The following is a 22,913-nucleotide window of genomic DNA, read 5'->3' as shown; positions in this document are numbered from 1 at the left end:
CCCATTGTGATTTTTCCCTTAGTATTTCAACAAAAGCATTCATGCAAAATTGTCATAGGATATACACACACAGGGACATCCTTCAAGGAGAAGGTCCCATGATTTCACCCAAATGTCAATCCCACTTGATTCAATAGGAGCTGATGTATTATTAGCTGTGGTTTTTAATTTTAAAGATGGTTGGAAACTCTTCTGCGGAGGTAATGAGCAATCTGCTGTTGAGGTGGCTGCTCAGATAATTGACAGTTCAGCCACATCGCTGAAGATAGTCACGAGTCAGAGATGAAACTAGTTATTATATGCCTGGCTAGTGGTGAGTGTTTGTATGTCTTCTCTGATCCCATGAGAAATGTGGGGAACTAGGCAGTTTATGGGGGCTCACTGAAAGAGATTTTGGGTGTTTCTTGTGGCTTGACTGAAAAGCAAGCTAAGTTAGACTTGATGCTCATTAAGTGCATTTAAGTATTAATCCAGTGTTAAGAAATCCCAAGGAAGCCACTGTTGTCTCCTGGGGATGAGCAGGGTCTTGAGGGCAGCCATGGCCTCACCTCACCTCACATGGCCTCTCTGCCCTGCTCCAGCCATAGGATAACAGGGTGTGAAGCTCATGCGTCTCTACAGGTCTCTTTTTCAGTTCTCATTTTTTTGGCAGTCGGGTTGTCTGGTGGATATGTGCTCAGGTTCCTGCAGGTGAGCTGCTGTACCATGACAGGAGCACAGCATAGACGTGCCTGAGCTCGCTGGCTCCAGTGCCTCAGGAGGAGCCTAGAAGCAATGGCACAGGATTCGGTGTGGTTTTCACCATCAAGGAGAACACTTGGACACAGCCTTGCCAGGGCTAGCGTTAGTCTGGTCCCGGCCAACAAACTTGGCTGAGTCTGCACAGACCACAGACGTATCCCAGGTGCCTGACTGCACCTTGCTGGTACTCAGTGCTGTTTGCTTTCTCTCAGGAGCAAGTGCATTAGCCATGGAAGTGCTCTGTCTTGTGCTAAGTCATGCAGATGTTTCGCCTGAACATCTGTCCTGCTCACTGAGCTCCCAGCAGCTGCTATGGGTGTGTTTAGCACTAGCATTTCTGTTTGTTTATGAGGCTTTCTCCAGAGTGAAACTGATGTCTGGTCTCCGTTTTGTATCTTTAAATCCAAAGTAACTTGGTACACCAAGACAAACTCCTTATATCTCCACTATCAATGGAGTCTGGCCTTCTGCAGCTATTCACAGCTAAGCTTAATAAATGGTCCCAAGTCCCCATTTCCAAGCAGAAGCCCTTAGTCTGGACATAGCTCAGCCTCCAAGGCTTGAAGAGCAGTCTCAGCAGCTGCTTTCCCCTCCTCTCTGTCTCATATCTCATGAGAGCATCTCTCTGCCCGGGACTGTGCAGGGGCTGGAGTAGCCGAGTTCAGAGGACGTGCAGCTGGAACACAGACTGGATGCCATCACTGGTAGATCACACTGCAGACAGATAAGTGACCCATCTGTCTCTTGGCAACTCCAGCTCTTCTGGTTTCCCTTGCGCTGAGCTTTACTTTCATTTCAGCTGTTTTCCTTAGCCTCTACATTGAGATTTTCCTTGGTTATCCCCATTGTTGCCTAGTCCAGCGGTGTCAAAAGGGTGCAGCATAAACTGCTGTGTTCACTGTCCTACATCACCAACTCACGTGGTCTTTCTCATCTCGTTACAGTTGAACAAGCTGGAGGAGGCAGCAAATGCAGCTCACACTTTCTTCATGGCAAACCCTGAGCACATGGAGATACAGCAGGACATTGAGAACTACAAGACCATGGCAGGGAAGGTCAGCTTGATTGACCATGAGGCCAGGCAGCATATGGTGAGTCTGAGCTAAAATGTTACCTGGGCTAAGTGTCAGGCAGTCTGGAGAGAAAAAACTGAGGAGGCCAAGAGAACATCATCTATGAATGAGGAGATTCTTCCTGAGGTCCATATTACAATGCAGCAAAACAAGCTCTCCCTTCCAGCACTCTCCTTCAAGGCAAGCCAGCTCCTGCTTCTTCACGGCACTATGCTCCTTGTTTGATAGCTACATCCCCAACCTAGTCCCTCTCTTCAGGGAACATTGGGGTCATCCATGGCTGTGAACGTATAACAGCAGGCAGCTTTGATGGATGCCTCCATGGGCAGTGACAGATATGGCTTACGTGTGTTTCTTTTGAGCTGGGTTCTCCTGCCAAGCAGATCTGATTTAGAACGGCTCCTAATGAGCACTGGATTATGCATTGTGAGAAAAAACATTCCTTCTCTTTGGTTTTACCTTCCTGCCCCACAACTATGCTGAATGCCAAGGGCAGGCCGCTGTGGTCTCAGCAGCATAGCCCACTCACAGTCTTGTCTTCTGCCTACCTACTTTTCAGGAGGACTACAGTGCTGGAGTGAGGCACTACGATAAGGAGGAGTACGGGCTGGCCATTGACTCCTTGGAGCGCGCGTTGAAAGGGTACTACTCCGAGGATGAAGATTGCCAGATCATGTGTGAGGGACCACAGAGATTTGAGGAGCATGAGTACCTGGAATATAAGGCTGGCCTCTATGAAGCTATTGCAGGTGAGGTCTTTTTGCATCTTTAAGTCTCTCCCTCTTGGCCCTGCAGTGTTTTTAATTATTGAGTTTGGGCCTTTGGCTGGATTTGGTGAAGTGTCTTCCCCTCCATCACTGCTGCTGGTGAGTGATGTTGCAGGAACCTCTTGGAAGGCCAGGCAATGCAAATCCAGGAACTAGGACATCTTATTTTCATCCTGAACAGAAGCTGGGCTAGAAGAATTGCATTTCCAGATATGTCAAGCACTCTGGAAGAGCTGGAAGTATTGGTGCTTTAACATAAACTGCCACAGCTTCCCTCTGTACACAGTCTCACATACCTCACTGGAATCTAGATATTGCTGGCCTCTGTTTATATTGTCTCTGTTTTTCAGTTCATGTAAAGAGAGCAGCAAAGTCCTCTTGGCCATGCTCCAGATGGCCAGGAAAGCTGCCAAAAAGGCTCAGAACATAGATTTCCCTTCCATCCAAAGGGATGGATTTGTCATTAGTGGAGGCCCACCTCATTGTGATCTTGACTAAAATCTCTGGAGAGAATTGAACATTGCCATGTAATCTTCAGATTTGCATGTGTGGCTCTGAGCCAGAGGGGATTAAAACGGTTCATTCTCAGTAGAAATGAGATTACACTTAATTAGTTGTAAGGAAAAGAAAAGCAATAAATTAAGGCTTGTTTGGTGACAGAAACCTTATTTATCTGCTTGTGCTCTTGGAGTTGCATCGCACTCTGGAGTTTTGCTTCTTCTGTGGAAAATACTTCGCTCAGATGTAGATTTTTTTTTTTGTTTTTGCGTAATTCTGTGTGTGTTGAGACAGGAAATCTAATTGAAATGACCAAGATGAGAGGCCACCAACATACCAGATGGAAAGCTGCCTTTGTTGGGTTTATTTATCCATGCAAAAAACTATAGGAAGTGTTCTAAGGGCTGACTTGGTACCAGTGCAACTGTTAACTGTTCATACCTGTTTTTAAAGCCATGACTAGGACACCAAGGGCCACTTGAAGCTCTCCATGAGAGCAGCCTTCAGTGAAAAGAAAACCCACCTTCCTTCTCACTGAAAGCCGCTGTTTGTCAAACAGGTTTTGGTCTAAATTGTATCTGTGCTGTGCAAGTTGAGTGCAGCACCAATGCAGATGTTTCTGTGCTGGAGCATGTGGAGCACAGACATGGTCATGCTGTGGTGATACTCAACTTAACACATCACCTGGGAGTGAGAACAAGCCAGATGGTGTCTGCAAGTGGTGTGACTTGGCTTGGCTAGATATGCATGGGAACAACAACTCCAAACCTCAGGGCTGTTCAGACACCCAAATAAACAGGGAAGTGAGAGCACAGAGAGGGAAATTTCTTTCTCTTTTCAATCCCAAGCTGTGTTGCTGCATGAGGTTGCAACACTCTCACCTCTCCACCCTAGGGACAGATGCATTTCAGTAATTCCAGTCTATATAGCCTGTTTCTAGGGCACCTTTGACAGTACTAAGAAAAAGCAGTGCTTCTCAGTGATGGATTTTTCCAGGTCTAGGATGCTTAAATCAGTATAAATTACAACAAAATTATTTATGTCCTTTTCTTTCTTGCTTTTCTTAATGTCATACCCTGGATATGTATGGTAAATTGAATAACTGCTGAGGCTACCTGCCCAGAGCAAATGGGGACTGGTGTGAGTTCCTACTTGATTTCTTTGCAAATACTTCAGGCTGTTTTTTTGGCAGCTCTGAGAAATGCTTTGGTAGCTGAGCACTTTTTTTTCCTAGCCTGTGTTTGTTTCTTAAGGTTTTCAATGGTGTACAGAGACACAACGAGTAAAGCAGATTTGTAAGTACATTGCAGCAAAGGCTCTAAACTGGAATCAGGTGTTGGTGTTGGCTTCGAAATTGTGCAACTGATACAATGCCTATATTGTGGACTCCCACCAATTAGAAAACTTTGCTAATGGCAGATATTTACCATGTGCTTGCACTTCCCTGGGAGATATGTCATCTTTGAGAAGCAGCAAACACAGGGATTTTGCTGCCAGTAGTTGCACCTTAGACCTTTGAGACTAGTGGTGCAGATGCCTCGCTTGGCCATGCTTGAGAAGCTGCACTGACCACTGCTATCTAAACCTCCCTGTGCTCTTAGGAGCTGTCTTGGTGCAGAAAGGAGAGGATTAAAGATGAGCTGAAGGAAGGGAGTGTGGAGCTGGCTTTCAATGGCAGCATATGTGGCCACTTCACATCTCCACGTGCTTTGTGGGTGTCCTCGCCTTTGGTTTGGCTCTTGGGGTTAAAGAGCTACCTGACACCTGCACGTCCCACCCAGCTTTCCTGGGCAAAAGCAGCAGGTCCTGGTACACAAAAGAGATGCTCAGGCTCCCTCTGCAGCTGACAGAAGGAAAAACGCATTTCTCAAGGGGGCAAAAATGTGACTGCAACACTCCATTGGTTTTGGGAAGGAGCCTAAGCTCTTTAGGTGCACACTTGTCTGCTGGACCAGAGCAGCTTAAGCTGCATATCCTTCATTTGGGGAGATTTGACCTCTGTCTGTCCTTGTCTCAGCATCATCACCATCTTTCTCAGTTCAGACTCTCATCTCCCTCATTTCTTGGCAGACCACTACATGCAAGTCCTGGCCTGCAAACACGACTGTGTCCGAGAGCTCGCCACGCGCTCGGGCCGAATCTCACCCATCGAAAATTTCCTTCCCCTCCATTACGACTACTTGCAGTTTGCCTATTACAGAGGTAAAGGCTGTCTTACTGTTCCTCATAGTGCTTCCTGGGTTTTGTTACCTTTTGTAGGGGTTTGAATTGTTTCATGTGGAAATCAGCATATTTCCCCATGATGTCTGTGCTACACTGATGCGGTGGCGTGGTCTGAAAGAGTCAGGAAGCAAAGGACATTGGAAATTGTCTCTTCAAAAGTTAGGTTGACTGAAATACAAAGAAGTCTTTTTATAAAAGTGTTTTAAATCATCAGTCAGGTTTTAAAAGCCCAACCTTTAGCTTAAACATTATTGTTTTTTAAATGAATTTAAAAAGGCCCTTTTTCAGGGCCCTTTCATTTGCTCTTTGAAGTTAAAATTCCAGGGATTTATATGTTTCACAGTTTCTGAAACCGATTCATACATTTTCTAAGTTAATGTACAACAGAAATATAAGTTAGCCCAAGCTTATCCCAAGATGCCAATTTTTGCAAATTACCAAATATTTTAAGATTTGTGGTACGGTCACAGGAGTTGGCACCATTACAAAATATCAGGAATTGGCAGTGCTATAAAATACTGCCAGTTGTGTGGTCCTGTATGGTATTTTATTATCTTTTGTTACATACAAGAAAATGGAGGCAGAATTCTGCTATCTCAGGCTTGTGCTGAGAGCTCTTTCCTGAAAAGGGTAGAACGTGAGGGTCAGAATTGCTACTCAAACCTAAAGCTTCTTCATTCATCAATACAATGGGAAGAAAGCAGGAGGAGTCTGCAGCATTTCATGCTGACAGAGGCTTTTTAATTCCTCTGCCCAAGTAGAGTTTTAATGTGATAAGCAGAGCCACTCAGAGCCCTGAAAGATGCTGCACAGAAGAGAGGCAGTTTGCTGCCAGACAGCATCCATATCCTGCCCATCCAGTTGGATCCAATTTGGATATCATCTGACCTGTGCATGACCGCAGAGAAGTCATGTCTCTGTGCCTCATTTCCTTGCCAGTGGAGTGGAGCAGTTAAGATGAAGTCGCATCAAAAGAGCCTTGTGATGTGCTGGGCTCACCCTTCAGCTGATGGAGAGCTCAGGATGGGCCCCCTCCAACTCTGCAAGCTCCCCTCTCTAGCTCTCCCCACCATTCTCTGCATGAGCCCCTGGCACTGCTGGTAGAGCTGTGCCCTCTGTTTCCCCACCTTGACAACTGTTGTGTTACCTCCCAGTTGGTGACTACATAAAAGCCCTGGAGTGTGCCAAGTCCTACCTCCTCTTCCACCCAGACGATGAAGATGTCTTGGAGAATGCAGGTTATTATGAGGGCCTCTTGGAAGGTACAATGGATCCAGATGCCGTCAAACCCAGAAAGGTGAGTGTCACCTAGGAGCCCTTGGTGGAAGTCTTTAACAAAAGCGTCAGCTGGAAATAAAAGCAGCTTTTCAGCTTTCCCACAGTGAAACCACTTTGAAAACAGATGTGGAGGTACTGGACTAGCTGCCAGTGCTAATTGTCAGGATGCAATTCCAGACTTACTGGCGTGAGGGAAAAGCTGGAAGTCAGGATGTACTTTAAATGGGGACTTTGGCTTAGCAAAGCCTTACGCAAGGGCCAGGAGGGCGATGACCGAGTGCCTCAACAATGTAAACCCTCCGCTCGTTCAGTGCTCCAGAGGAGACGTGGAGGAGGTCTCCACCAAGCACTGAGCAGAGGGCAACCTCCCTTAAGAGAGGGCTGAGAAATATTTTCCCAAGGGGAGGTTACTCTCAGCATTACTCTCAAGTCAGTGAGCTTGGAGTTCAGTGCTCAGCCTGTTCTGCAGGGCGTAGCTTTGCTGTCACAGGGTCAGGCTGGGGTCAAACAACCAAGCAGTGTGTATTCAGTCACCCCGTGGGACAGGCTTCCTCTCCAGCCAGGGCAGCCTTTATCTGCAGCCCCTGGGGCTGCCTTTCTCACAATGCAGAAGAGAAGTTCCCCCGCCCCATCACAGCCCTGCTGAGCCTCATTCCCCTTGCACCGTAAGCAGATGGTAAGCAGGAATTGGATTTTCTATTTCCTTGGGAATTCCTTGATTTCCAGGAAAATCAAGGTGAATTTGTTAAAATGCTAAAAAGGAAAAGGGAAATCATAAAAAAAGAAGACAAGAGAAATTATAATTTCTTCTGTCAAAGTGATCCTAGGGAAAAAAATAAAGATATTGACAAAAACTTTTCCTAGTATTTTGAAGTTTTCTGTTAAAAAATACTCAATTTTTTGCTTTGCAAAGTAGTTTTCTCGGAGGAAACCCCAGTGGTTTGTTTACACATTTTTCCAGATATGTGGTGCCCACCCTACTGCCCTGAGTGCATCCCAGGCTCTGAAGCTGCAGCCCACCCACTGCCAGGCTGTGGGCTCCACATTGCAGATGGGAACCAAGTCACATCCCAGCCAGGGTCCCTGCTCCACCAGCCTGAACCTGTCTCCCCTTCTGCAGCTAGGGCTTCTCTGGCCACCCTCTTGCCCAGACATTTAGAGGCTTTCCAAGGTTCTCAGCACACTCTATCAGGTATAGACATGTATTTGGGTGATTCAGGGTTCCTGAATGAATTGCTGTTCACCTTCCCTTCTGTAATGTAGTGAGGGGCTCAGCCCTGTGTCCAGGGTTGCTCTAAGGCTTGACCCAAGCATCCCTCACCTCACAGGCGTCTGTAGTGGTGCATAAAAAGCAAACCCCTCTCGAAGCAGAGGTGCATTGCCTGTGTCTTGCGGAAGCTACGTGTGCAACCACCCCGTTTTCCTCCTTTTCAGGAAGCTCAGACGCTGCTGCGGCGCCATAAGCTGGAGTCCCACCTCTTGCAGGTGGCTGCGGCTGCTCTGGGATACGCCTACTCGGAGCCGGTAATGCCTGGGTCTGCTATGGCAGTGGCCTTCAGGAGGTCACAGCCATAGGACCAGCTTCCCCCCCCATCCCCATCAAGCGAGTCCTATGTAGTGGCTCAGGAGCTGGGTCTTGGCCGGGTTTGTTCCCCATGGGAAGATGGTGATGGCAAAGCGAGGAAGGCAGCCGTTGGGGTGCTGAAGGAGAAGCAGATACAACCCAGCCCGGCTCCCCTGCCATGATGTCTGGCTGTGTCTCAGCCACTGCCGTGGTGGTGGTGTGGCGCTGGGCAAGCTGGGCTCCCTCTGTACTCCTCATACAATGCCAGTTTGGGCTGGGCTTGCATTTTCAATTTGGTGAACCATGCAATTGCTCAAAGTTGTGTGGGGTGGGTCCATATTAGAGAGGCTGGCTGATGTCCCCAGGTGCAAGGCAGAGCAGGTAGCTCCCTGGCTTCGGCCGGAGCATCAGATTAAGAAACACGACCTCTCTCTCTTCCCACAGAACTACTGGAACAGGTACGGCGCCCGCCAGGATGAACACAGGTGAGCCACCACCCACCCCAGCTGAGTCCGTGGCTTCACCGCTCCCTGCAGTGGGGCGAGGGGGTGTGCCACTTATGGGGTGCCAGTCTGCCACTCAGGGGGTGCTGCCTGTCCCCCTCAGCATACATCATGGCTGAATTAGAGCCCTTTGCCCCTTACCATTATGAACAGTCCCACAAGCACCTTATTTTAGCAGAGTGCCTTAAAACCAGCAATGGTCTAGGGGGATGGTCTTGGTCAATGAGGCAAGTGATGCTCTTCAGGTTTGTTGGTGTCTGTGCTTTACTGGTGGAAACTGCTGCTCCCATTACCAGAAAAACATGGTTTGCCACAGGACAGGGTGAGGGCTTCTATTTGTGACGTATGTACAAAGTACAAATTTGCTGTTTTTTAAAAATGTATTGCTTTTTGAAGGGTGCAAAACAGCACAGTTCCCAGAGCTGGAGATCTGTGGTCATGATGTTCCTCTTTTCTCTTGCTCCTCAGTGTCCCATCAAGTATTAGCAGTGAACCAGAGGATGGGCCCCGGCTGTCTCTGGCAAAGAAAACCATGCCAAAACCAGATCGAGAGTTAAAGGAGGGTAAGTCTGATGAAGATATCTCAACAAAATTAGAAGGTTTTTTCCTTCTAGTTTGATGTGGAGCTGGGAGACTGGCTCCTCCTCACCATGGGGAAGGTGACACCAGCAAACTGTAGTCTTTCCTCCAGATGCTTTTAAGATTAAAAAGTCCCCTGTTGTCCAGGCTGCAGAAGGATGGTTGCTGAAGGTTTTAGGAACTCTGGTGCTGATGCTTTGCTGAATGTGCTGGATCACACCATATTAACAACTATTTCTGTTTGCAAACTGGCTTGTGATTCCATGTCTTGGCTTACATCAGGTCACTTGGTGTTAAGGCTTGTTGGCAGACATTTCAACGGATTTTAGCACATATTCAGCAACCACAGAACATACCATAACATCTCCTACTAAAGAGGAGATTTGCCCCGTAACAGTTTTGAAAAACTATATTGTAGCCAAATACCAAAGCATGCTCCTCGCTGCAGACCAACAGAGCTCAAACCAGGAGGAGTCTTGTGTCTCTGGTGAGCCACCTCCACAGCAGCAGGCAGTTAAACCTCCCTGTAATGCAATGGATGGTTGTCCTTCTGGGGGAATTTCACAGCCTAAGTTGTCTCCAGCTGCTCAGTGTCTTGCTCAGAGCATTGTTAGACCTTCTCTAGCCGTACGTAAAATGGGGGACTACCACAGGAAGATCCTGAAGAGCTTGCTTAATCGAAGAGCTGGTTGATTTATATTTCTTGGCCTATTTGCCTTCTATAACCAAATAATTTCAGAGTGGATCTTTCTCTGTTTTTTCTTCTCTCTATGCTTTTATTTTGGTTTATTTGCAGAATGTCCTCAAGTTTACTAAGAAAACTGAAACCATTCAAAAACAAAACCGGATTTTCGTCCATCCAGCTGCTTCCATTTTTTTTTTTTCTTTCTCTCTGTTCACTTGGGAAAAGATGAGAAAAGGTCAAAGGAGAAAAAGAAAAGCTCATTTTAATATTGTAATCCTCTTCTGTACTTCTCTCTTTCCCCCTTCTTCCTTTCCACCAATTCTTTCACTCCAAAAAGTCTAAAGATTTCCCCAGTTTCTTTGGGGTGTTTTTCACACAGCATACACACAGGAAACAGGTCTCTCTCTGCTAGTGCTTAGAGGCCATGGGGGCAAGGAAGTCAGCCAAGAGCGTGCTGCCAATGTGGGACAAGGGTTCAATGTTCAGGGCACACGGCAGCTTCTCCATGGAAGGAACAGAAGAAATTGGGGAAACTAGTGAGTGGTGCCTTCTAGGTTCACCTCTCATGTGCCTATGGCTAGGAAGGAGCAACATACAAGCTGGAAAGCTCAGCCCTGAGTTGGAGTGTGCCAGGAGTTTGGATTTCAGAGTCCTGTTTCTAATCCAGCTGCCTTTATAATAAATCCTATTATCAAGCAACAAGAACAGCAAAGCTAATATGAGGAATGTCTCATCTTTTCCATTCCAAGAAACCTAACTCTTCAGAAATAAAGTCATGGGCTAGTGGTGGGGCTTTGATGTTAGGGTTAGGTGTCCTCCATCGGCCAAGGACACCTTCCAGAAACACGAAACACACTAGGTGTGTTGACAGGAAAAGCAGTAATTACAAAAGCAGTGTAACAGAGAAGTTTCCTTGTGCCACATGGTGAGAGGAGCTCTGTGGCCCTGTTTCCTCTGTTCTATTGCAGCTCTAAAAACAGTTAATTTTCCCCACGATTTAGTTGCATTTTACCTTTCTTCTGGAGGAACATCTGGTTTAGGTTTTTAGTGTTGGCATTTATTTCATTCTCCCTCTTTGAGGAGGTGAGGGGAAGAGCTTTCAGAAGACGACAATTTAGTGGCTTTGACGTGTTTTTCTAATCAGGCAAATTTGATGGGGATGGAGCCAAATTTCTTGTAAAGAGCTAATCTCTCTTTTCTCCTTTCCCGTTTGCTCAGCATGTGACAAGGCTCAGTCACCTTGTACCAGGTGGGAGCCCATCAGTGTGCAAGCCCAGCACACTGGTTGTATCCCCATCACAGGGATGCTACCTACCTGGGACCCCCAAAATGCAGCCAAGCCATTGGCTTCTGGCAAGCAGAGGCAGGCAGCTTGAAGACAAGGAGTGAAGGATGGCAGGGATGGCCATGGCACCTCCTTTGCCTCTGCAAAGGAGGATTGTCCTCACGGTCCTCCAGTTCACCCATTCCCAGCCTCAGCACTGCATTAAGGTTTTTTATGCATGTAGAAGACAAAAACCCCACTGATGACAATTGCAGAGAGAGGCTTTGCCTGCCAAGCTGGCAAGATCCACAGAGCACAAATGCAATGGAAACTTCTGGCCTCCACTGATGTTGGCCGCTGGGCAGGAAAGCCAAGTTAACTGGTGTCTCCCATTGTGTCCCGCTGAGTTTTGGTGTTTTCAGGCTGTAGTCCCTATGTCTACAAAACAGCTAATGAGAAGGTGGAAAATGCTGATGCTCTTGCAGCAAATTGATTTAATCTCCGTGTGTTTCCATTGCTTCTGTTTCCTGTGTCGCTGAGATGAGGCCAAACTCTACTCTCTGCTGTGAAGGTCTTTCCCTGGCAGCACACCCGGGTAACTTCAGCTGGCCTTCAGCCACAGGACAGGATGTCAATACGGCCAGGGCATGTTCAGCGGGGTGTTTCTGTGTCTCTCTTTCCATCAGGGGGTCCGCTTCTCTACAGTGACGTGAAATTTGTCTACAACTCACAGCAGCTGAATGGGACCCAGCGAGTACTCCTGGATAACGTCATCTCAGAGGAGCAGTGCCAAGAGCTTCACAGAGTGGCCAGTGTGAGTGGGCAATGTCCCTGTGGGGGACACGACTGCCACCTGGGCTGAGCGCCTGGTGCTCTCCACAGCATCTGGCTTGTGAGAGCTGAATGTGGGACCAGCCCCCGGAGACATTCTGGGTTCATGCCACTCTCTTGAGTGCTGCAGCTGATACAAGGATGACTGTGGAGAACAGTCAGATGTTTATCCCCGTAACACATACAAAACTGCAGCACGGGAGCTGCTGTTCCACCCTGGGCTGTTCTTAGAAACATGCTGCAAGACAGTCCATGTAGAAATAGCTCTTTGCTGTATGTTATACACAACCCCAAAGGACGCTCTTACACAGTCCTGGTTGAGCCTTCTCATTCATTGTCAGCTGAGCCTGGGAAGGGACTGAGGGTGCCTGCACATCCCCAGCTGGGAGGTGGGTGGCTGTCTTCCAGTACCTCAGAATGGACTGCGTTTGTGGAGAGCTACAGAGCCTTCCTCGTGAATGCAGCCCTGGGGGGTTTGGGGAAGAGGGTTCCAGGTGCTTCCATTGCAGCTCCCCCTCTCATGGGGAACCAGTTCACCCCTCACCTGTGTTTGTGTTTTTCAGGGGATCATGTTGGCTGGAGACGGTTACAGGGGCAAAACCTCCCCCCACACCCCAAACGAGAGATTTGAAGGAGCCACCGTCCTCAAAGCCCTCAAAGTACAGCTCCTTCCCTCCTCCTCCTTTCCCAGGCCCTCCCTCCCAGCCAGCATGTGGTGCTGACCCTCTCTCGCCCCTTCTCCTCCCCAGTATGGCTACGAGGGCCGCGTCCCGCTGAAGAGCGCCCGGCTCTTCTACGACATCAGCGAGAAGGCCCGCAGGATCGTCCAGTCCTACTTCATGCTCAACTCCACGCTCTACTTCTCCTACACCCACCTGGTGTGCCGCACCGCCCTCTCCGGTGAGGGCTCGGGGGCTGCTGGCAGGGCAGGGCTGGGACACCAGGAGGCGTTCAGCCCCCCTGGAGGGGTTTACACAAACCTGAGAGTGGGTCTCTTTTGCCCAGTGCTTAAACTGCTGGCTGAGGGCTGGGCAAAGTCACTGTCCCCTCAGCAGCAAAGGTTGGTGAAGAAGCTCATTTCTGGCATGTCTCTTGTTTTTCATGTCTCAAACTTCTCCTCTTTTCTTCTCTCTCTTCTCTTGTCTACTCTCACTGTCCCTTTTCCTTTCTATGCCCCAGCCATCCATCTCACTTCCCTGCAGTAGGGAACAAGCAGAGCTGTGCAGATCTGAGTTGTCAGGTGTTGCCTTTTCTCCCCAGCCTTTCCTTTCCTCCTCTCACCTGTGGACACCACCCAGAGTGGGGTTAGAGTAGGCTCCTCATCATGATAGACCCCACAGAGCATGGCGTTTCCATGTCATCCACCCGTTCTCCTTCCCCCTTCCTCCACATGGTCCTGCCTAGGCCAGCAGGAGAGAAGGAATGACCTGAGCCACCCCATCCACGCGGACAACTGCCTCTTGGACCCCGAGGCCAACGAGTGCTGGAAGGAGCCTCCTGCCTACACCTTTCGGGATTACAGGTAGGCAGGAAGGGAGGGTTGCCACTGGGGACCCTCCTCAAGGCAGGGCATGCTGCCTTACAGGTTGTAAGCCCTAAAGCCCGTACATCCCACCCACAGCAGAAGTGATTTCCAGCAGGTAGTTTCTGATGGCAGCAAACATTGTGGCTGAGCTTCCAGCCAGCGTTTAACTGTAATGGCTTTCTGATATTTTAGGTTCAGGAGATCCCAGCTGGGGCCCACAGGGCTGTGTCTCTGTCAGGTGGTTTTGGTGCAAAACAGGAGGGTGAGAGCTGGTGGGACCTTGGGGACATTTTGAGAATTGTTCCCTAGCCAAGGAAAATTCTGCTGGTTCTCAGCTGTGCCTCCAAAAGGAGGCACTTTGGTGGTCCCAACTGGCCTCACAGCAGGACCTCCCCTGCGTGGCAGACCCCAACCTGCATCTCAGTGGAGTGATGCCAGATCTGACCTGGAGGCACAGGTCAGCTCTGCGCCCCACTGCTGCTCACCTCACAGGGATCTCCTGCTTCCTCCCCCAGTGCCCTGCTGTACATGAATGCAGATTTTGAGGGAGGCGAGTTCATTTTCACTGAGATGGATGCCAAGACTGTGACGGTAAGTCAGTGCTGTGCACCAAACATTGTTCCTCAGCACCCTCTACTGGGGCTCGGGGCTTCCCCAGGCAGCCCATGGCTCCTACCTTGCAAAGGGCCCACACCAAATCCTGCTGGCAGAGGTGCACAGACCTTCCGTGCCCTGCTCAGACACTGCACTGAGCAGAAGACCTGCAGATCAGATGAGAGTCATTCCTGCCTGGAGGACCACTGAGCTGCCACCCCGTCTCGTGGCCAAACAGGAAGCAAGGTCTCTATGGATACTCAGTGTCTGGCCCAGAGCAGGTCACAGTAGTGGACATCAGTCCCTGCGAGGGATGGGGCTCAGGCACAAGCCCCTACCCCTGCATGGGGCCGTTTGGGAGGCTGGGCACGCACTCTGTGGTTGGACAGTGCATCTGGGCACCATGCTGGGGCTCTGAATTGCACTAGATGCTGGAGGGTAGGTTGCATCTACCTAAAACCAGTGCCAGGGGATTGATTCTGTTGTCACTTCTGCCTCTGAGGTCCCACAGGATACCTCTTGTGGACTCATCAGAGAGAAGAAAGGTGTTTCATAACCTCTGCCAGGGTTAGCCTGAACCTCCCTAGAGCTATGCCATGGCACTGTTTAGCCACAGGTAACCATACCTGCAGGCTTTGCAAGGACTCCATGCCACCATCTTCTACCTGCAGGATGCCTGTGCAGCAGGACCAGGCCTCAGGCCTCCCTCTTTACCCCACGCACTTCTCCAGCTATGCCCAGAGCTCTGCATGTCCTGTAGAGCCACTCACTGGGTGCTGGGGCAATGTCAGGAGGAGATGCCCAGTAAGGGCCCTGGGCCGTGGCGAGCCCAGACAGGGGCAACCACGCTGCTCCTTGCCACCCTGCTGTTGGCTGTTTTCCCCAGGCCTCCATCAAGCCCAAGTGCGGGCGAATGATCAGCTTCTCATCGGGCGGCGAGAACCCCCACGGGGTGAAGGCAGTCACCAAAGGGCAGCGCTGCGCCGTGGCGCTCTGGTTCACCTTGGACCCTCTTTACAGAGAGCTGGTGAGTCCCTCTGTCCTCATGTGGGGGGAGCGAGGGGTACCCAGCCTTCTGGAGGAACCTGGACCATCTTAAGCTTTAGGTCCCGGCACATCTCTTTTCCCCCCATCGCACCTCCTGCAGCAGCCTTCCCACCATAGAGACAGGAGCCGGTGGTCCCAGGAGTGCAGTTTTCCCTGCCAGCCGAGCTCTTGGACACCCATGGCAGGGGCCGGGCTGGGCTGGCCATTCCTGACACCTAGTGGCAACCTGGGGAACGGGAAAGTTCTCCACGGCCATCCACAGCCGGCAGGACAGCGGTGTGTGTCCGGCAGCAGACCCTCAAAAGCAGTTTGGCAGACTCAAGTCCACGGGTCTGGGCATTCGGATGCCTTGGGAGTTCTGGGCTGAGATGCCTTTCAGCAGGCAACCTCCAAACAAAGCTACACGCAGGGAGAGAACAAACCCCTAGTGCCTTTGCCTTGTGGAGCAGGTGGGCTTATTTTCAGACATGCGCTTTACTATCTCTCTGCTTTTTGGTGCTAGCTGAAATTCCTCTGTGCTTGGTGCATGTGTGACAGGAGATCAGCCCTGGCCAGGGAGCTGGAAATCTGCATCAAGCAGAGGGGCCAGGAGGAGGGTACGCTGTGGCAGTGGCTGCTAGTGGAGTGTGACAAGAGACCAGCAATATGTCAGATCTGCCCCAAGCACCTCAGCCCCTGGAGGGAGGAGGGAGTTGGGTATTGAGGTGCAAAGCGTTTTAGTTAATTTTGCCCAGCAAATCCCAAGCTGAACTCCCAGGCTCTCCTGTTCTCTCAAATGCTGTGCTGGTCCCTGGATGAGCTGCTTGCTGTGGGTCCTCCCAGAATGCTGAGCTGCAGTGAGCAAGCTGAGAGCAGACCCTGAAGCTTTGCTGTTACCATTTCTTCCCGTCTCTCACAGGAGCGAATCCAGGCGGATGAAGTGATTGCAATGTTGGACCAGGAGCATCTAGGACCCAGCGAAATGAACATCAACCCAAAGGACGAGCTATGAACTAGGCCAAAGACTTTTTCTATTAAATATTTATTTAATATTGTTAATCTTATTAGAACCCTTCTATTTTTGTACAGAGTGGCTGTATAAATTAACAGGTTATTATGATTTTGGAGTTTCAGGAGTGCCTCTTCTGTGTTTAGCACAGCTCTTGCTGGGACCCCTCACTGCTGTGCCAGAATCTCCTGCTGTGACTGACTCTGCCTCTGAGATGCCCTGTCCTTCCTTAGCACCTCTCAGGACTTATCCAGGCCCACTGTGCTCTCTATGAGGACCCCTTCTTCTCCTTCCTTAAGCCAGAAATAGCTGCTTCTCTTTAGCCTCTGCTAGAGCAGTATCTCAGGTGTGATAACAGATCAGCCTTGCTGCCTCTGCTGAGTGATGGCTGGGGGAAAGTGGAACACAAATCACTTATTTCCATCTCAGAACCTAAACCCCAGTCCTAGCAAAATGCATATTTCTCTCTCGCCATGCAAACCTGTCATTTGAGCATTAATTCTGAGAAGAGCTACCAGAAATCACCTTCTGGGCAGGGACATGAGCAAGGTAAGCAAGGATTTGACTTTCAGCTGACTCTGTTGAAATAGGGTCTGTCACTTACGTTCAGTGGCCTGTGATGCATGAAAGAAACTGCTTCACACTGCATCCTTTGAGCTTCCAGCCCAGTGCTGCTGCTGGTAGAACCCAAGGTTAGAAGTCATAATTTCTAGGACCATTTTGGAAAGCAGCAGAAAGGCTTGCATATGTTAGAGTTTTACTCTAGAATTTACTGCAACACTGCTGTCTCTCCAGAAATCTCTGCAGGGATCTTGGCTGGAGTTTGCATCCCTGAGCAGCTTTGCTCTGCTCCCTGCTGCACTGACACTTTCTCAGTTCTTTTCTGCTCCTCTCTGCCAGCTTTGGCATTTCCAAGACACAAAATCTGCAATAGGGAATTGTCTTTGCTCATGCAGCTTGTGCTTACCCAAATCTCCCAGGCTCAGCAGCACTCCCTCTCCAGCCAGTCACTGGTTACAAAGGCCATAGACAAGGATGGTCCTTCTCAACAGCTGGTCCTTAGCAAGAAGGGGAACACAGCACAACTGGAAAAAACAAACAATGCCCAGACTGTGAAGGGGGCACCATTAGTGCCTAGAAAATGATGGGTCATCTGCTGTACCTCCTCCTGTCTGGAATCTGCAGGGGAGAAAGCTCTGAGTGTTTCTGAGCCACGAATGTAGCTTGTGTCTGGGAGATTATCATCTCCCCTCCTCACAGACTGTTGAAAAGATTCATCATATTGTTTCCCCTGAGAATTTGCCACAGGCTTCTGCTTTCAGAGATCCTTCCCTGCTTAAATGCCTCCCCTGTAAATGCTTAATACTCCTTTTTTAAAATAGCCAGAGGAGAAGCTGGAGGGAAGAAGGGGAGGGCAGCTGGAGAGCTGAAATCCTGATTATAGTGTCCCCCATCTGCACCACGCTGTTGCATCCAAGGCTTGACTCCTACATGCTGCACCTTCAGCCTGAGTTTGTGTTGCCGTCTCCCTGACAACCGCATCTGCCTGAGCTCATCCTGCAGAGCTGCACCCTCCAAACAGCTCGGGGCAGCCCCTGTGCTACTGGGGGCTGTGGGGATCCCACCAGCTGGTGGGGGGGACATCGCAGGTCATGGCTTGTTTGCTGCCATGGTGGTTAGCTGGAGTTGTGTCTAAATCCAGGGGAAATAAATGAAACACAATATCTGGGCCTGGCTTTGTCTTTCTTTTGCCATATATTAGAAGGAGAGACTGAGGGGGATGTGGATTGTCTCACAATGAGTCCTCTCCCTTGGGTTTTCCTGCCTCAGGCCCTAGAGCACACGCTGGAGGAGCGTCAGAGACACCGATGTGGACAGGATTAAGGGAAGTAACTTGTCTGTGCATTTGCCTTCCTGTCCATATCCTTTGCTCTGCCTCCAGCCATCTAATAACTTCAATGCCATTGGCACACCTTGGGCAATTTGGAGAGTAGGAGGAGGGTGTCACAGCTCCTGTGCGGTGCTGGGGTAGGCAGCAGGCTGGGGAGCGAAGTAGGATGCCAGTCATCTTCTGGTGAGACAGCAACTTTGGTAGAGAACAGTGAAGCAGCTTCAGAAGCATGCAGCATTCTGGGATTCAATTGCAAACATGAATCCCAAAACCCCAAGAAGGCGAAAGTCTCTGGGCTGCCTGGCTATGCTGCTCACCAGGCCGCTCTGCTGCTGAGACCTGCCTGCAGGCAATGCCATGCTGAAGCCAGGAAACAGGAATGCAGTGAGTCAAAGGCACTTTCCTGTTTGTTTGTTTTTCCAGCTCATTGCTCTGTCATAGTCTAGCTCAGAAGTGGATTTTTTATTTCTGCTGCAACAGCAGAGGCAGTTGCCAGGTTTCCTGGCACGCCGTATCCTCACAGGAGCGAGTTACAGAGCTCTTTGGGACATGCACCAAAATACAGTGTAGGCTTCTAGGTCTTTTTTTTATCTGAGAGGGATGGGTTGCCACCAAGGTGGCTTGGCCTCTGAGAAATGAATTTTGACTCTTAGCTTTGATGTAGGTGCCTGGGATCTGCCAAAGCTGTCAGGATCACATCCAGACTGCCCACAGGGCACCCGCATGCCTAGAAAAAGAAAGCTAATGATAATACCGAATGTATAACCCCCTTTTCAGTCAAATACACCCCAGGGACAACCTGCTGCACTAACATTTTTGCTTCCTGTTACATTGGCTCAAATTGGTTAGTCCCTTCTTGCCCTGCCACTCTGGTAGTTGCTGCTTCCCCAAGCCCCAGCTTGGAGCAGCTCCCCAAGGAGGCAGTGCCTGAAGTTACACCACAGAGAATAAAGCTGATGCGTGTTTCAGAGCAAGCTTTATGGTTCCAAGGCCAGCTCGGAGCTCTAGCCAAGGCTTGGCCACTGAAGGGACCCACAACCTACTTAATGCATTGGCCATTTGTTATACGTGTCCCAGTTCTATCACAGCAACAGGAGGGTTTGGCGATGGAGATGCTTCAACCGTGTCTTAGTTCCTTGTTAACTCTGCCGCACCCCTCCTAATACTAATAATACATGCAGGGTGGGATTAGCAGGGTTGATTTATGACAGACAACAAGAAAAAAAAAAAGAAAACAACTCATAAAGGAATGTAATGGAATTAAAAAGGATTTAAAAGAAGTGGAGTGGCTCTGCGAGCGCGCGCGCACGCTTGGGTGCGGCCGTTGCTCTGAAAGCAAATCCCTGTGTGGTGTTACTCAATGTCAGGGGATCTTCATTAGCAAAGAGCTTTGCTTTTGTTTTGATATTCACACGGGCTTGAGCCAACTTTGGTTGCCCCTTGCACAAGGCTGCTGCTATGATTTGCGGGGAGGCGGGGGGGGGGGGGGGGGGGGGGGAGGAGGTGGTCTGGAGGAACCTGGTCTCTGCCATAGGCAGAGGGAGTCATGAATGTTTCGGGAAAAAGTCTAGCTGACACAGATGCCTTCACTAAGGAGAGGATGAATCATTGCACCTCAGACTCAGGGATGATGTGACAGCAGAGAATGAAGAGCTGGCAGCATCAAGGGCACCGATGGAGAACAGCAGCTAGCAGGGGCCGTGGTAGCCCAGCAAGGCACTCAGTGCCTCATGCAGAGGATAGGAGCATAGAAAACACCTTGTGCAAGCAAAGAACCACCAGTGGGGGCCAGCAGAAAGTTTGAGGCTGAGCCCCTTTGGGCTATAAATGCCTTACTGCAAGTGGCTGATGAAAGCTTCTCTGGAGGCAAAAGCTCACCCCTGAAATCTCACCCAAAAGTAAAACTTGTGGCTATTTACAAATCTCTGACTCCACAGGCAAGGCTGAAATACCTAAAGCTCTATATGTCCAGTGGCTACAGAGTCTAAGATAACCTGGACATGCCCATAGGCATTAGCCTTGCAGAACTGAAGCGTTAATTTTAAGGCAACCGAACTTTGCCAATATTGTTGTGGAGGCATAGGGCCATGTGGGCAAGTCAGTCAGCAGCAGCTCCACTGGATGATGACTAATCCTGATTGATTCCTAGCTGGGTCATGATAAGCTTATGAAATATGGTATATTTGGACCTTTTGTATGTCCTTTTTATTTGCCAGGATCTAGACTGACAGCTCAAAATACAGCAGCTTTGATGAATTTTGGTGATCCTGTGACTAGCCCTGCAAGTGGTCATCCTGGCTGAAGACTCTTTTCTGCTGCCACTCCATCCCACCCTGCAACTGCATCCTTCTTGCCATCTCTCCACCCTGCTCGCTCTCTGCCCCAGTGATGTACAGTTTGGGCAGCATCATCCCTGCCAGTTGCTGCACCTAAGGTGGGCCAATCCCTGTGCAAGAGTTCCTCCAACTCAGAGGCACTGTGGTCATGGGTGGGAGCAGAGCCTGGACTGCTTTGTCACCTTGGCATTGCAGCTGCTGGCTGCCTGGCAAGCTGGAGGGTTTTGTCCAGGGAAAAGATGGTAGGAAATGGAGCTTGCACTGGGCACTGCTCATCCCTCCTGGTTAAACCTGGGCAGAAACAAACTGAGCACTCACAGGCAGCTGAACATCTTCCCATGAAAAACTGCCTTTAGAAAAAGAAGGTTGTTTCCTCCTGTCCACACCCTTGCCCAGCCTGAGGAAAAAAAATAACACAAAACAAGACAGCTGGCTCTTATAGTGCTGGCAGTGAGAAAAAATTGGGCTAGTCCTGCTCTGGGGAAGAACTATATTAAAAAGGAAAGAAGCCTGCCTGTCTTCTGTTTCCACAACTGGTCCTATGCCCACACCCCACCAGAAGAGACACTTTTCCTGTGGGAACTGTTGCTGTTTTCTGTGCATTGGAGTATGGCCCTGGCTGGGTCCCACAACACTGTGCTCTTCCCCAGGTGTATGTCTGTGTTTTTCCTCCCACCACCCTGTTTTCACAGCAGGCACCCAGGCCCAGGGTGTAAGGTGCCTTGGTGCCAGCAACAGCACCTGAACCAATGGAGTGCAACCATTCATGAGGCCAAATCCTGCACTGCTGTTCACCCCAGGCACAGCCCGACCTTCGTAGAATCACAGAATCACTATAGTTGGAAAGGACCTCCAGGATCATCAAGTCCAACATCTCCCTAATCACTAGACCTCAAGAGCTACATCTACTCTTTTTTTTGAACCCCTCCAGGGATGATGACTCCACCACCTCCCTGGGCAGCCTGTTCTAGTGCCTAACCACTCTCTCAGTGAAGAAATTCTTCATAATAGCCAATCAAAACTTCCCCTGGTGCAACTTGAGGCCATTTCCTCTTGTCCTATCATTAGTAATTTGGGAGAAGAGACCAACAACAAGGCTCCTCCATATTCTTGTGGAGTGTGTGTGTGTGATCTGCCCTCAGAGCACACACTGCACCAGCAAACCGCTGGCTCCGCAGGTCTAGTGGATGCCATGGCCAACCCAGCATTGTTTTTATCTTGTTTTGAACACCCGGTGAAAGCTGGCACTGAGTTTGTTTCCTTTTTATTTAGCAAAAAGAAAAAAAAAATCATAAAAGTTAACCTGTCCCAACCCCCTGGCAGCCATCCAACCCTGCCAAAAATAAACCCAGCACAGCACAGGAGCTCGAAGAAGCAAACCAGGCAACTGGGAGAGCTGCATGGCCACCCCCAGGTTGTTTCTGGGGCAAGGCAGAGCGCCGGGGAGTGGGGTTCACCCTCGGTCTGGCTGGGCAAGACTGGGCAGCCTGTGAGGCTGTGCAGACAACCTGAGCATGTGCCACGGCAGGAGAACAGGCAACACAAAGGCCCTATGGGCAAACAGAGCTGGGCTGGCGAGTGGACACACTTGAAGGAGCGAGTTAGCTAAAGATGACTTCCAGAGGTGGTTTGGATAAGGAGAATGGCAGTTCTAGTAGGTATTTGCTGAGGTTGAACAGGGCAGGGGGAGTCAATATGAGCTCAGTTTAGCTTCTACCCCTCCTTTATTTGTAATAAGATTAACAGCAGAGATGGTAGTGGCCCCACCAGCCTGCTGCCACAAGGGGCTGAGCCAATAAGCATCCTCACTTGTGAGCCCCATGGCTCTGGCACATGGGGAAAAACACTGGAAAAAAACACCCCTTTTATCACACATGGCTCTTTTGCCAATGGCCTTCAAGTGGCTTCCTTCCCAAGTTCTGGGGAAACACACTGCCCTGGGCTGGCCCAGCTGCTCCCAGCAGTGCCAAGAGCATGGCTGACCTCCCAGTGCAGCCCAGCAGCAGCATCCTCTCCAACAGAGCTGGGCTGCAGGCTGGTCCCTGCTTAGCTGGTGAGAAAACAGGCCATCCCTTACCACCAAATGTACTCTGGCCATCTCCAGTACAAGAAAAGAGGCTGGTTGATTTGATTGCAAAGAGGCAGAAGCTGGAAGGAAGTATGACTGCCCTGCAAGGCACCTCCCAGCTGCTCTTGGTGCTTTAACTGGACCATGACAAATGTGGAGAAGAAACTCCCTTACAATCTCCCTCCAGAGAGGAAAATGTGGACCCTCTGGCACATTTTGCAAAGATGTTTGTTGCCTCTGTGACAAGGTTTGTTCATGGCAAAACTAGAGCCACCACTGAGTGTGTGTAGCTCTAGTAGGAGAGTTCTGGCTGCAAAACCATTGAAACAAAAGCCCTGTATTTTAAAAACCTCGTAACCAGCCACACATGGGCCAAGTGTGCCCATCCAGGGCAGGGGCCCCAGCTGCTTCAGGGCACCTTGGCACCAGATTCATCCCTGCAGGGCTCTCTGCCGAGG

The 22,913-nt window shown here is 49.8% G+C and overlaps 1 protein-coding gene across 1 annotated transcript; it reads left to right on the top strand.

Annotated features, from left to right (window-relative positions):
- Nucleotides 1-1,686: 1,686 nt before the first annotated feature.
- Nucleotides 1,687-16,257, top strand: LEPREL1 (leprecan-like 1). Its single transcript, XM_008940982.1, has 14 exons — nucleotides 1,687-1,832; nucleotides 2,374-2,563; nucleotides 5,150-5,281; nucleotides 6,457-6,599; nucleotides 8,015-8,104; nucleotides 8,589-8,629; nucleotides 9,116-9,210; nucleotides 11,862-11,989; nucleotides 12,570-12,665; nucleotides 12,756-12,906; nucleotides 13,411-13,528; nucleotides 14,047-14,122; nucleotides 15,012-15,152; nucleotides 16,071-16,257. The coding sequence occupies exons 1-14, from the start codon at nucleotides 1,731-1,733 to the stop codon at nucleotides 16,161-16,163; spliced, it is 1,596 nt and encodes a 531-aa protein (XP_008939230.1). The 5' UTR covers nucleotides 1,687-1,730; the 3' UTR covers nucleotides 16,164-16,257.
- Nucleotides 16,258-22,913: the final 6,656 nt, after the last annotated feature.

Source organism: Merops nubicus, unplaced genomic scaffold (genome assembly GCF_000691845.1).
Source record: "Merops nubicus isolate BGI_N331 unplaced genomic scaffold, ASM69184v1 scaffold24165, whole genome shotgun sequence".
In the NCBI taxonomy this organism is placed as follows: Eukaryota; Metazoa; Chordata; class Aves; order Coraciiformes; family Meropidae; genus Merops; species Merops nubicus.
This window is presented reverse-complemented; position numbering and strand designations above follow the sequence as displayed.